Raw genomic sequence first — 13,865 nt, 5'->3', positions numbered from 1 at the left:
AAAAAGAAATTCCGCAAAAAGAGTAAACGTGACAGAGACTCCGCGCACCGAACTTTTTCGCCCGTTCAAGCCCCTTCCCTAATTTTTTCTGTCTATAAGCTCGAGAAGGCAGTGGAAGTGACAAATAAAATAAAGGCGAGTACCAGTTGCCCGTCGCCGGCTCTATGAGTGTGTAGGTAGGTACCCAAGGCACTAGATAGTACCTAGGTAGGTAGGTAGGTAAGGGTGTTCGTAAGCAAAAAAAGAGAGGCAAAAAAAAAAACAGAAGAGTCTGCGGAAACGACAGATTCGAAGGTACAAGCCGACAAACAAATAAACAAAACAGGCCCATGTCTATACCAAACAAACGCAGGAGGTCAAAAAAACGCCGCGGCTCGTAGGCCGTGATGATGATGATAGTCTATAAGTGTCCGAAACCAGAGAAACTTTTGATTTTGTCCGACAAATGGAGAGTAGGTGGTGGTGGATGGTACCTTAGCAAGAAGATACCTAGGTACGCAAGTGGTGATGGAAACAGTAGTAGTAGTAGTACGTTGGTTGGTAGCGAATGTGGTTGAGTTTTTACGATATGTATAATGGTTACATATATATACCTAGGCGAGTGTACATATGTATAACAATAGTAGTAGCAATATATAATAACAGTAACAAGTATAGTATAGCATCATAATAGTAGGTACGAGGTAGGTAGGTAGCCGCTCATTTAGATGCGGTTGCCGTGGGAGGTGACGGCTGGGAAGAGGGCGAATTGGGGAGACGCGTGGCTTCGGCTCGTAGTCCGGGCCCGCCTACGCGTCCTGATGGGCTCCTTGGACTCTTTCGCCGGCTGCTTCTGGTCGACTGGCGGTGCCGCATCGTAGTTGCTCCTCATGAGTAGGCCGGCGTGGGATTGCGTTCTCCCGTGCTTCTCGGCCGGCTTTTCTTGCTTCGGAGACATCTCCTCGAATGACGTAGGTGCTACTACGGCCGTAGGCGATGTGATAACGGGTAACACGTTATCGTTTATCGCCTTCTGTATAATAGGCTGGGATGGGTCGCGCGCCGCCCAGCTGGATGTGCTGCTGCCAGTCCAGCGGGTGTAGGCTGTGGAAGTTGAGTTTGTCGACTTGTGGCGGCTGGAAGTCATGGAGTGCTCTGAAAGGGTAGAATTGGTTGTCGAGGCGCTAGAACGGATGTTGTTCGCCTTGCCAAATGTGATAATAGGCTGGTCATCGAAGGTATTTCCTTGGATGAGGAAGTCTTCGTCTTCGCTGTCTTGTAGCTCTTCCCTCTCGTATCGAAGCATTTGCTGGTGGTAGTCGTTCGGTATCAAGAGAGAAGGCGACAGGCTGAAGCCCTGAGACTCCTTGAAGTTGGTTTCCGGGGATTGTGTTCGCTTGTGCACGCGAAGAAGCTGTGCTGAGCTTTCCCGTCGCGGAAGAGAGAAGTTGGAGGTTACAGGAAGGTTGGTTGGTGTGATAACTTCGTGCCTCTCCGTGTTGGAGGTTTGGCTTGCCGGACTTAGCGCAGGGACATCAGAGTTCCCAGGAGACAGTAGCTCACATGCCAGGCTACCGCCGAAGGGGCCAGTAAAAGTGATGACAGTCTCGGCCTCGACTCCTCGAGCAATGTCGCACGACGGCCTTTCCCAGGCATAGTCACAGTCCGCTTCAGCTTCATGCTCGTAGCAATAGTCGATATCGTCCTCCCAGTTATCCCTATCCATATCATCTGCGAAATACTCATCACCAGTGCCTGTGCGCATTAAGCGCTGAGCATTAAACAAGCCTAAAGTATCGGAAGCATTGCTAGGTGGTCGTTGATGCGATTGTGTCATGGACAGTTGACGAAGTAGAGGAACCGATATACTACCCCTAAGGGAAGAGTGGTTACTCGCAACGCTCATGCGCGATGGTCGAGACAGCGCATGATGCTCTTCCTCTTCTGGGACGTCAGGTAAAGAGCTTATGCTATTAGCCAAAGGCCAAGCAGCATCATCGGGGGTGCTAATGGCGCGAGGAAACATTTCTGATTCTGTTTCTTCTTCGACAGATTCTACCATTGGAGTAGCACGCGGAGGAGGGGGAGGCCGCAAGCCTTTAGGTGAATATCCCTTGGGGGAGACTTCCTTAGGAGAGGTAGGTGCAAACGGTTCCGGCTTGCGAAAGCCAGTAGTTGTTGCGGGGCGCTCCGCAAGCGTTGTGGCCGCTATTCTAGCCATAGTCAAAGAGTCATACCTACCATGACGAACCGATACCCGACTAGAGGTTCTCGGCGGCGGCGGTATCGGCGATGTAACACCACTATCGAATGGAGGAGACCGGGGCGGGCGTGGAGGCGCATAGCGGATCTTATCCTGAGATTGTGATCGCTTAGCGTACCGCGTTGATGGAGGTGGAGGTGGTGGTGATGGAGGCAACGCTTTGTCTCGTGATTGTGCCCCATCGACGTATAGACCCGCCGATGGGTCTTCCTGATGATAGAAGGTCTCAGAGGGGAAAGCCGTAAATTGCGACTCGGCTTGCTGGGCACCACTCAATGACGCGTTAGTAGGTCGTCGTGGACGCATGCCAGAGAATTCCGATACAAGTTCCAAGTGGTTAGTTCGGTCGATCTGGGGAACACTATCCTTTTTCGTGTGGGTAAGGTGCTGGAAGTTGTAAGGTCCCGATATCTGTAGCTTCTTTTGGGGTGCCGGCGCGCTCGTCTCTCCCCTCAATGCCCTCCGTCGCGCGAACACTGATGAGATGAATGGTTGATCCTTAGGCAAGGCGTCGATCGGCATCTCGGACGCGTCTAATGAGCTATTCGAGCTGCTCTGATCACTACTTTCCCTCCGTAGTCTCCCTCTACTCCGGGAGAACATTCCTTTGCTGAAGAATTGCACACTGTCCGTTCGCTCACGTGTTGGTACACCACTCGAGGCGGACCGTTGAGATGGGTTCCTCGATAAACTAAGACTTTCCATGCTCTGATTCCATGATCGTCGATCTGATGTTGCTGAGAGACGTGAAGACGCGCCCGATGAGGTTCCTTCACTTAGATGTCTATCGGTATTCGAATTACGCTTCATCTCATTATTGAGCGCCCGGAGGTGCTCCGGCGACGGCGGTCCGTCAATCGCTGGTTCAAGAAACTCGCCGAGTCCGTTCTGAAGTTGAAAAATCGGTGCGGTCGGAGAGCATGCAGTCGAAGGACGCCTAGTCTCAGGGGGAGACCTCGCAGCCGTCTGCTGAGATTCCTTATTAAAGGAGTAAACTGGCATTGTCGAAAACATCTTGTACGACCCTAACGTAAGAGACACATCAATTTATTCCCGAAACCCGAATAATCGAATAAACTCAACCCGGGATCGAAATTCCCGGGTCATTAGTTTATTAATCTCAACTATCGTGAGAGCTCTGCGACAGCGCAGATGGCCACAGGAAGAAGATAAAACTGTGGGGGCGGTGTGGCAGACCAACAGTGTTCCGTCAGGGAGATGGCTTGAAGGATATATGACACTGACGCGATGGGGGTAGTGGATAGTCTTGGTAATATGTACTTTGAATTATCATGCAAGTCCGTGTTGGGGGGTGGTATTGGGAGCAACAGGGGGGATATAGACAGGGGGTAAGGGACCGTTGGTCGGGAAAAAGTCACCCTTTACTGTGCCTCAAGCGAATTTCCGAGTCTCTATTCTCAGTTCTGTAAAGCAGCAGTAGGGTATTTTTGTTGTTTTATGCCACTGTTTGATGGCTAAATCAAACAATTCGTCATAAATCGGGCCTTCAACGGTGACGGCTCTTATACGATCATAAATCGTTGTGTTTCTGAGTCTCGAGAATAAGACTCATTAAAAAAAAAGATGAGCCAAACTTGCTCGTAGATTTATGAAAGATCCACTCCACCGAGGAAGACAGGGTTACCGAAAGCAGTACAAGGTATGTACTATGAAATAGAAAAAAAAGATTTGACGTCCCGTCGAAGCCAACGATGCACAACTTAGGCGAGAAGGTAAAGGCACGCCGAGCGCTGCATCTAATATCGAAAGGGTGAAGTCGAGATCCAAAAGCAATGCCTTGATCTAAAATCCACTACTTTGTTAGGACCGGCAATTGGACCCAAAGGGGGGTGTGTCGAGATTGATCAATTGGCTGTAGAATACTCACTATGCAGGTACAGTTCGGGAGACGTTCTGTTAGGCCGGGAACCCTTCGTGTGCGGAGGTGGAATGGGTGTAGGAGAATGTGATATCGAGAATTTCGGGCAGGTTGCCGGAGAATCAGGTTGCCGTCGTCTTGGATTTCTTTTCTTTTTATTCGCTTCTTCCGCAACGCTTATATCCGTTATCCGTTAGCCGTAATATTAAGAGGCTTTTTTTCGTTAGACAACCACGATGTTTGGTGATAAGTTTCCGTCCCGTCTGCCGTAGATTTTTCGTTCTTCTATTTTCTGATTTTCGTTTCCCGAAACTCTCTAAATCAAATATGACGATTCGGTCAGGGAAAGTGGACTGCCTTGGTGTTTTGGTGAAGGTCGATGAAGTCAGCACCGTCAGAAATCTTTATTTGGACTAAAGAGATTCGGATCAGCATGTAATACGTTGTAGACACATATTGAAACCTAAGGAATGGATATAAGTAAGATGCGATCTATGAATAATCTAAGCAATGTGAGCGTAGGGGAGCGAAGAGGAGCATCTCGCGCACAACATCGTGACGACTACTCCTACGCCATTGGATGGTCTTGACTTCAAGTAGGATGCGGTTCTCGTTCGACTAGTCCCCGATGATCAACATCTCAAACTTCCCAGCCAGCTAAAAAGGCCCGCCGAAACTGACCAGCATTCAGGGCCTCGACATCCCCTGCAGCCAAGGTCTCCCCACTGAGGATGAATCCTTGTTACACTGCAGATTTTGGCCATTGGCCACATGTTATTCATGGTAATTCATGGTACCGGCCTACAGTACGAAACCAGAGCTCCCGAAAATTTAGCCATTCTCAACCCCGTTCGAACACTCATTCGACGGATAAAAGAATTTACCACGTATAAGAGAGGATTATATATGTCAGGGTTTCGTAAACGGGTACATAGTCTTTCGAGATCGTAGCATCTCGCAGGGCAATCATTCTTTACATAGTAGACATGGTTGTAGAGACGTACCTTTATCTAATGTGACCGTCGTGGTTGGGTATAATAGCAAAAACGTGTGAACGTGCTCGAGTACCTAGGTAGATATCTTGCCCTATAGATACTAGGTACTCTCCTAGACTTCGAGGCGTGAAGCCCTGGTGGATCAAAAGAACGTGTTCGTGTACTACGTATAAAAGAACGAGCGTAAGGCCGAATCGACTGTGCTTTCGGGTATGATCTGACCGTTACCGATCTCGCAGGCCAGCCTGTTGTAGGTCTTTTATGTCGATCTCTTTCTTCCGAGACCTACCGCTTGTAGAAAGATATGTAGGTATGTATGTATAAGCCCGTGCTGCAGTTTCGATGGTTAATGTCGTGAGATGCAGCTCGGCCGGTGCGGTGTTGTTTGGAAGGTGAAGAGATTGGGATTGCGCAGGTACTCAAAGGAGTATAGTACAAGACGGCAACGTTGCAAAGAGAGTGATAATCGTCGTTGGTATCGTCCGATATTATCAGATGAATTTCGATATAATAGTAACAGATGAAACAACCAAGAAGCGCTCTTCGCCTACCAGACAACTACAAATTATAATACAAAACAGGAACGTCTTGAAGGAACGGGGGCGTCGACTAGTACCTACCCATCCATGGGGCTCGAAACAACAAAAGACACCAAAGACGAAAGCTAGATCGTCGTCAACGATATTGCGTCGCTTCAATTGCCGTGGACCGTGTGCCGTGGGGCCTTCATTAGGTGCAGTCTGCTAGTTAAAGACAGCTGCTTGTCAAAGCTAGCTTCATAGCACTACATTCGAGCTTGTGCCGCACCAAGAAGCCCTAAAGCTTTCCCCGACGACCCCAGAATCATTTCTCTATTTTATTACCCATCTTACCTGTGATGATCTAAGATGATCTCTGTGATACCCAAGGTCCTAATGTCCCAAGGCCCTCATTTGGGCATCGACACTCGAAAATTGGAGCGTCAATAAGCAACGTTCGAGACAGCGCCATGCCATCGGGTTAAGCAGCCGATGAACGATGAACGATGAACGGTTCGGCTAAAGATAGATAGGTTAAGCACAGAATATTCTGTTCGGAATTCTCCCCTTGACTACTACTAGGTAGTTGGTACTGGTGTCCAGGTGGTTGGTACGAGATCGAGTTTCAACAGTTTGAGATTGCCCAGCCAGACTGCCAGATTACATAGTACTAAAAGGTACGTAAGCAGTTAAGGTACCAGTCAGCAAGAGCTTGGAATGCCTAGTGCGGATAATGACAAGGATATACGTTCTACAAGTCGCAGTCGTTATGTAAGCTACTGGATCTATGCTCCACCTAGCATTACTCTAAGTAGTAGCGACCTAGGTATCAAGGTAAGGTACCTATGCTCCATTGCTCCTGCATGCGGGACTCTTTACCTTAGCATCTTAGTTCATGTTCTCTTTTTCTCCTCCCCCCCTCTACCATACTTAGCACCTAGTAGTTCTTCTCTACTACATATGCAGGTGTTTACTTTTTAGTAACATGAACTATCCAGACGGTATCCAGTCAAAGAGCTCGGTGATCATACCTAAAGTCCAATTCGGTATGTTGGCTCGAAATTCTTCAATTATCCACTCCGATGCAAACTTGCTTCTTTTGTATCTCTCTTACGTGACGAGATTCTCCTTCTCGAGCCTCGACCAGTTGCAGATGAACTTTGGAACCTTGGAACTTTTACAACTCTCCGAATCTTACATAGTACATCTTACACACGGGACGGACCAGCCACCGATCGCGTCTATGAATGGCGAACGTCATATTCATATTCTTTCATTGGCAAAAAATGACGCCTCTCAGTTATTCGCATAGTCAACCGAAAATGAGGCTCACGAAGGCTACGAAGGCGTATTGATAGCTAAACAGGCTGCATACGTATGCTTCCCTGAATTGGCCAATCAGAAATAGAAACAGAATGGTCGAAGTGTGGGCTCCGACAAGCCACCAACGACTGCAACGCCAGTTTGGCTTCCTTGGCTAATTGATGAAGAAAAGTGACTTGACGGCGGAACATCCCATCAAGAGAAAAAAACGAGGCGCCACACCCACGCATCTAGGATATACCTTGTATCTTCATGCGCGAATACATACAATTCCGTTAGAAACAACGAAGAAGATGAAGGTATCTTGGCTATGTGTCTACCTAGGTCCTAGGTATGTACAATACAGCGTAGTATTATGTACAGAACATACCATATGACAGTAAGTGAAAAAAGCCCTTGAAAGACCCAAGAGCTTGGGACAGATTCGAGAAATGTCTCAATGAGGAAGCCAGCTTCTCGTTTCAAGTTACTCAACTGCATTACAACACCCAATCTCGGTAGTTACTATGTAATACGATACGATTTATTCTAGCCTGCTTCCTAACATGACCCAATACTCTGGGTATCCATAACACGAGAGCACGCCATAAACCGGCCTAGAGTCGACTAGTTCAGAGAATACGATACGATACTTGTTACTTTTGGATATGTGTTTTTTTTTCTCTCGCCTGTGAGACGGCACACAAATAATGAGGTCGGTATTTTTGGGGAAATATTCAAGCCACATTCAAAGGTGACGGCATGAAAATGGCTTACAAGTAGGGTCTATTATTGGGCCGCGGAAAATGATCACGACAACCGGCCAAGCACCCGGACTAATAGTAATAACAAGTCTCGGCACCCTAGAAGAAACCCCTGGATACCATCTGAGAATCCCTACCTCCGCGGGTTATTCTCCAGATAATCCTCTCCACGCTCATATATCAAGAAGCATCGGCCGGTCTCTTTAGCTTCATTACATACGGCAATGATCCTCGCTTCATTACCCCCTCAGAATGGAGTCAGAAAAAGTGCCCCATGTGCTAATACTACTGTATTGGACTGTGGAAGTGAGTATCCCTTGCTCTGCTTATATTGGTAGCTTACACCTATTACGCCCGTCATAATTGGTAGAGAATGCCTGTTGTGTAACAAAGGGGATAGGCTTCTTTACAGTGCAGATAGTAAGATTAGCACATGGGGCACTTTTTCTGACTCCATTCTGCCCCTGAAGCTTCGGTCTTGTGTTCCTATCCGATTATGCAGCTTCGGAAGTCATTGTCGATTTAGAAAGGTGGTTCGTGCAACTACGGCGTAGATATCCCAATAATTCTAGGCCGTCAGGGCCGTACGAAGAAGACGAGTTGCTCCTGGTACGTGCAACTCGACTCTTACCATACCCACATTTGACAGCCCACCGGGGCCAAGCGACCGTCGTTTAAGATTATCGACGGTTTATAATGACAGGGAAGATGATGACTTGCACAGGAGATTCGGAATCGCCCGCCGCTCGAAGTCAGCATGTATGTACATCGTACACAATAAAAGGAATGATAGAAATCGAATCGGCGAGACGGCTCACTAGAGGCATCATATTCCCTACATCCAGCTACCTGCAACGACCTGCAACGACCTAAGCTAGCAAAGAGTTGCATTGCAGCAAACGTGAGTTTACCACCTCCTTAGTAGCGAACGAATCGCGGTTCAGAATCGGTATATTCATGCTGCAGGCACTTTCGTCAGTGCCCCAACCCCTTACCGCGTACATATGTACCTGTTGTTCCATAGATCGTTAGAATACTTCAGGTCCCCGAAAATCGACTCGCTTGGTAAATGTCCCAAGCCGTCGGGATCACAGCGGATCGACGTTGTCACTTGCAGACCAGCACAAACATATCGCAGTGAAATATCCGACGACATACCTAATCTGCTATGTAATCTGCCTACCCCCTATGAACAGCAAGGTATTGTACCAGAAGTTTGCTTAGCTGCCGCTATGACCAGCCCTTTGAAGCAAACATCGAATACTTGGATACATCCATACATGTCGATTCATTAAAAGAGAAATATATGTATGTACTTGGATAAATTTCACGAGGGACTCGTATTTTAATCAGGTATTATGTTAAAGCACACCCAAGTCGAATTTATGCAATATAGCTTCGCAAATTCTAATAACATTCTACTATGTAATAAGATGCTCCGTCAAATTTAGGACCGAGTGATTTTATTATAGGTTTATTAAGAGATGATATATTGCGAATCCTGCGTTGCTTGCGTGAGCTTACTGACCTTATTTACCTTTACTTACCATGTCGTGTTATGATCTGCTGCGAGTATTCCTCAAGTGCTTACCGTTTCCAAGATATCATTAATAAGCTAAGAACAAAGAAGGATTCTTTTCCTGATACGTAATCAACCCTCTGGCGATCAACCACTGTTTACTAGGTACTGTAGATCTACAGAGTTCGCTCCCGCTGTCGTATACGATCGTGTCGTAGTAAGTCGCTCAACTACCTGATCCATAATACGTATATTATGATCCTGCCATCTAAACCGCCATACTTAGATCCGCGGTAAATATTTTAGATGTCGGACTGACGAATATGTGTTCCAAGATACCTACTTGTCACTGCTGACATGACATTGTTCATTGAATGCAGTCATTAAATAGGTATGCTAATCATAGATAATCAAGAAACCAACGTCAGCAAAGTCGATTATAAGGCCATCGACCATCTATTTAGAGATGAATATATTGAGATCTCAGTCATGACGACTGTCATAGATTGCCATAAAGGTTGACACACAGATAAGCATATCGAAATAGAGAGCATCAAGCCTCGCGCCCAGAAACATCCATACGCTTACCTGGGAGGAGGTACACGATTGCCTACCTGGGTACCGAGTAGGTTGCATCGATTCAGGATCCTAGAGACTCCAATACCAATACAACCGCTACGCGAACACTGCTTCCAACCTTATCAAAATACGCCAGCCATGCCGCTCCGTCGCATGAACCACGAGAATGAGGAGGCCGGGACAGTGGAGAGAAAACAAAATTTCACGATAGCGTAGGCTTGAACCGCGACAGTACCATGTATACTTCATCTCTGTTTCAATATTCTATCTCCAGGATTTATTGTTCGTTCGATACGACTCTTAGCGACAATTGCATGACCAGGAGCGAGGCTATCTCGTTATATCAACCAACGTATAGCTAACCCCTTCCTCTCCCCCTTCCTACCCATCCCCTCCTCTTCAACCTCCCCGTCTACCCTTGCTTCGGCTTACATAGTACACGTGCACTGTCCCCAGCGTCGCATGCCATCCCCACAACCAGCCTTCTTTGGAACCCGAATCAAGCCACCCTTTCGAGGCGAGAGATTTCCGAAACGCCCGTGGGTTACCAGTCTCGATTTTCTTTTTTTCTTTAAGCCTCGATACGGTGTTTAAAGGGAGATCCGGAAGCTCGCCGATACGTCTGTGCGAGATAGGTCTGTGTTCTCTTGTCTTACTACTATTAAACAAAGGAAGATTGCCTACAGTAGGTTGTTGGAATTATCGTAGAATGCGGACTAGAACCGACGATGCTTGCTTAGGATTCTTTTTTTTTTTTTTTTCGATAGTCGCGCTTCTGCATCTCGGATCCCATCCATGACACTAAGAGCTTCTGTGCAGTAGCGACGTTCTGTCGATTCGCCGATCAGGGGAGAGAAACCAACCAACCTATCCAATCCATACCTTGGCCATAGCGATCAGAGCCTTCAATAGTAAGACCCAACCTTCTCCCCTCATCGAAGGTTTTCCTAGCCTTCGACGCCTTTCGTCTTTTCTGGACATTCCCAATGCCAATCATCCGCTCTAGACCATTCGGCCTGAGCTGATTTGTTTCATCTCCCGTGATGGTTTTTGCAAGTAGCCGTGATACAGAGGTGGAAAAAAGAAAAGGCGAAGAATGAGGAAGGGAAAGAAACACTTCGATACAGGGACCTACCTCGCCCCGAGCCAAGCGGTGTGAAATCGGCTTCCTCCCTCGCATCTTGCCTCTCTAATCAGACTTCTTATCACACTACGACCCGACTGCAGGTTCCCTTTTTTTTCTTCCCTCTGTCTCTCTCTTCCCACGCAGCCACGCAAGTTTATCAGCCTTCCGGATGGTGAGACATCCGTGGCGCGGACCGGATCAAGTTTTTTTGTCCGGCACCCGGCAGCCGGTCCCTCTTCTTGCTTGCTTTTCTGTCTGCTTTGGGTATGCTGTACATGCTTAATGTTTTTCCCCCATACGCGAACCGTGGCGGTTACAGATCTGAGCGGGCTACTACTAGGTAGGTAGCTAGCCTGCTTGAAGATAGGTACTCTTACGCATGTTCATTCAATGAGGCCTCGCATGTTCTCCTACCTTACCTACCTACCTACATTGTATGTATTCCTCGATGTTGTCATTCGCCGAATACCTTTTGTAGGTAGTATCATTCACTATTTTAAGATTATGTAACAGCCGTATAGGTAGAGTCGAAATTCATTACTAGTTTAGGTGTTGCGATGGTCGCTCGTTTTTTTTTTTGTGTGATTTATTTGGTTCGATCATCATGATTTGAAGCCGGGATGTTCTGAAACTGCGTTCGCTAACAGCTTAACTCGAGCACTGGCATACTGAATTGGCCACTGTACGTCCGCTGTTGTTGTTATTCTGGGATGGGAAGGTAGCATATTTGCCTAGGTACGGTTTAGCTGAGAGTCCTTACATACCTAGGTATACCTGTACCTTAGGTCTTAGGTGGGAGATGCATATAGGCTTGTAGGTAGGCTTTCCCCCCACGTCCGCTGCATGACGATCGTATCGGACTCGTTTGCAAGTGATGTCGAAGGCCAAGTCTGTTTGGGATTCAGCTAGCATAGACACCTGCCCTTTGAGGAATTGCTACTGTACAATACCCAGGTATGTTTGCCTGCGGTGTGCTTTCGAAAAAACTTCTGCTTCTCCCGCATTGCAACCACCAATCTCCCGGTTCCTTCGCTCGTTTGGGTCCTCACGATGCTACGGAAATGCCGATGGGCAGGGCAGCCCTTAACGGCATCATTATTAGAGCACATGCACCGTCGTCGGTATGGGAAAAACATAGTAAGGGACCGGAGATAGTACGACCACAGCGATGCAAGGATCAAATTACTATCTCCCACGCTACAATCCTATTGATCCTCCGACGTAACCCTCTGGCGTGCTCTCCCCAGCAGCCTGGTGCTCGACAGTGTTTAAACTGCCGACAGCGCTGCACCGTACATGTGTGAACTGCTTCATGGCTTCCATGCGTGTCGGGTACCCCCAAGGCTATTGGACCGTTTCGGACCATCCAGCATGGACTCGAAGCTTAAAGTGACATATCGACATGTAAAGAGCCCATCATTTCAGGATTGTCGCCCTGCTAGTTCGCTATTGGGTTGCGCATTGATAGAAAACTGACCATCCAGCGCCATCGGCGGTAGGGGGCGCTATTTGTCGAATGAGATGCTATTTGATGACGTCGTAGCCGAATGTACGATCCTCCAAGTAGATGATGACACCTCACAATGAGATCGTCGATCCTATGAGATAATGAGTTTTTTAAGGCTCTGTATTACCTAACATCTAGAGATAGTTATGCCTACCTGCTTGATATACACGGCCTGATAAATGCCTAAACGCCTCTTCGTCAAGCACAATTATTTTCTCTACGACGAAGGTAGGTACTAAGGTAAGTAGGTACTTAAATGCAACTGGTTGTCGTAGCTACGAGGATGTCCTATGTGGTTACCGAGACACTGGTATTTGACGTATCATATTCTTTCTAGACGAGTTTGGTAGGTAACTCGTCTTATACTTCCCCGAGCAAGATTCAACTCATAGGAGACATTAAACCATGTATATAGACAAACAGTCGTATATTCCGTTATAATATCATCACCAAATTTCTTAAATAGGGAAGCATTTCGGGATGCATCGAAATTTGAGAAGTCTTTTTGAACATTCTATATGTGACGGAACTACAGGTGAAACATGAGATTCTGGTGTTACGGAAGTCTATAGCCATGAAGAGAATCGGCTTCGTCTGCTTCTTAAAGGGTATACAGAGCGTAAACCAATAGCAGGTAGATCATCCGAGTCTCAGTCTCACAAGATAGCTGTGGAACATAGACAGCGCTGGGATACCCCTTATTTGTTACCTAGAGTATCTGCATACCCGGTACTCACGTGTACTGGTGCCAGATGCTTTTCGGGTTGGATATCTTCCTGAAGGCCGCGTCATTCTCAATGCTTTTGTTATATACCAGGTAGATACACACCTGTTAACATGTAGTACATATGCCATTCACGTGTATCCAATAGCCGAATTATGGCATCGCAGGTGATTTCATCATAGACGTTTCGATGAAGCGGCGTCGTAGTAGTTCTATGCTGGCTGGCTGGGTGGATAGCCGTCTTATTGAGGGCCTATCGGTTCATCAGTGACAGAGTTCTGCATGGTAAAATTGGGACATGAGGCATCAATGAACAACTCACGCACTCTCTAAACGTACCCCCAGCCGTTCAATCCAAAGCTATATCGATACTAGTTGAATTATACAGACTTAGAGTGTAAGTGAGTTGCCTTTTCTAAGAGTTTGTTTTTATAAATCTCGTCCGATTTGCTCGAAAAAACGCCACAACGCCATGTCGCCTCTCATAGACTACCTCCGAAGGCCTTCACGATATGACTCATGTCCATTATCAACGAAGGTTAATGGGTGTTGCAGGTGACAAGATTATTAAACCTCAACTATGCCTCATGCTGGAACACAGGTTGATGCCTAATCGCCACTGGTAGCCACGAAAGTCTTCGGCTCTTGATACCTAACCCGGTGTCCTTGGTTTAACGCAGCCACTGGCTCATGAAACATTCGGTCTCAAT

The 13,865-nt window shown here is 47.1% G+C and overlaps 1 protein-coding gene across 1 annotated transcript; it reads right to left on the bottom strand.

Moving 5' to 3' along the window:
- Window positions 1–703: 703 nt before the first annotated feature.
- On the bottom strand, window positions 704–3,256 carry GGS22DRAFT_180551 (uncharacterized protein; the record flags this gene model as incomplete). The annotated part of the gene is made up of 1 exon (XM_047963780.1): window positions 704–3,256. One exon carries the CDS (start codon window positions 3,254–3,256, stop codon window positions 704–706), a length of 2,553 nt encoding a protein of 850 aa, XP_047817267.1.
- Between the last annotated feature and the right edge of the window lie 10,609 nt (window positions 3,257–13,865).

Source organism: Annulohypoxylon maeteangense (genome assembly GCF_022496945.1).
Source record: "Annulohypoxylon maeteangense strain CBS 123835 unplaced genomic scaffold GGS22scaffold_12, whole genome shotgun sequence".
Taxonomy (NCBI): Eukaryota; Fungi; Ascomycota; class Sordariomycetes; order Xylariales; family Hypoxylaceae; genus Annulohypoxylon; species Annulohypoxylon maeteangense.
This window is presented reverse-complemented; position numbering and strand designations above follow the sequence as displayed.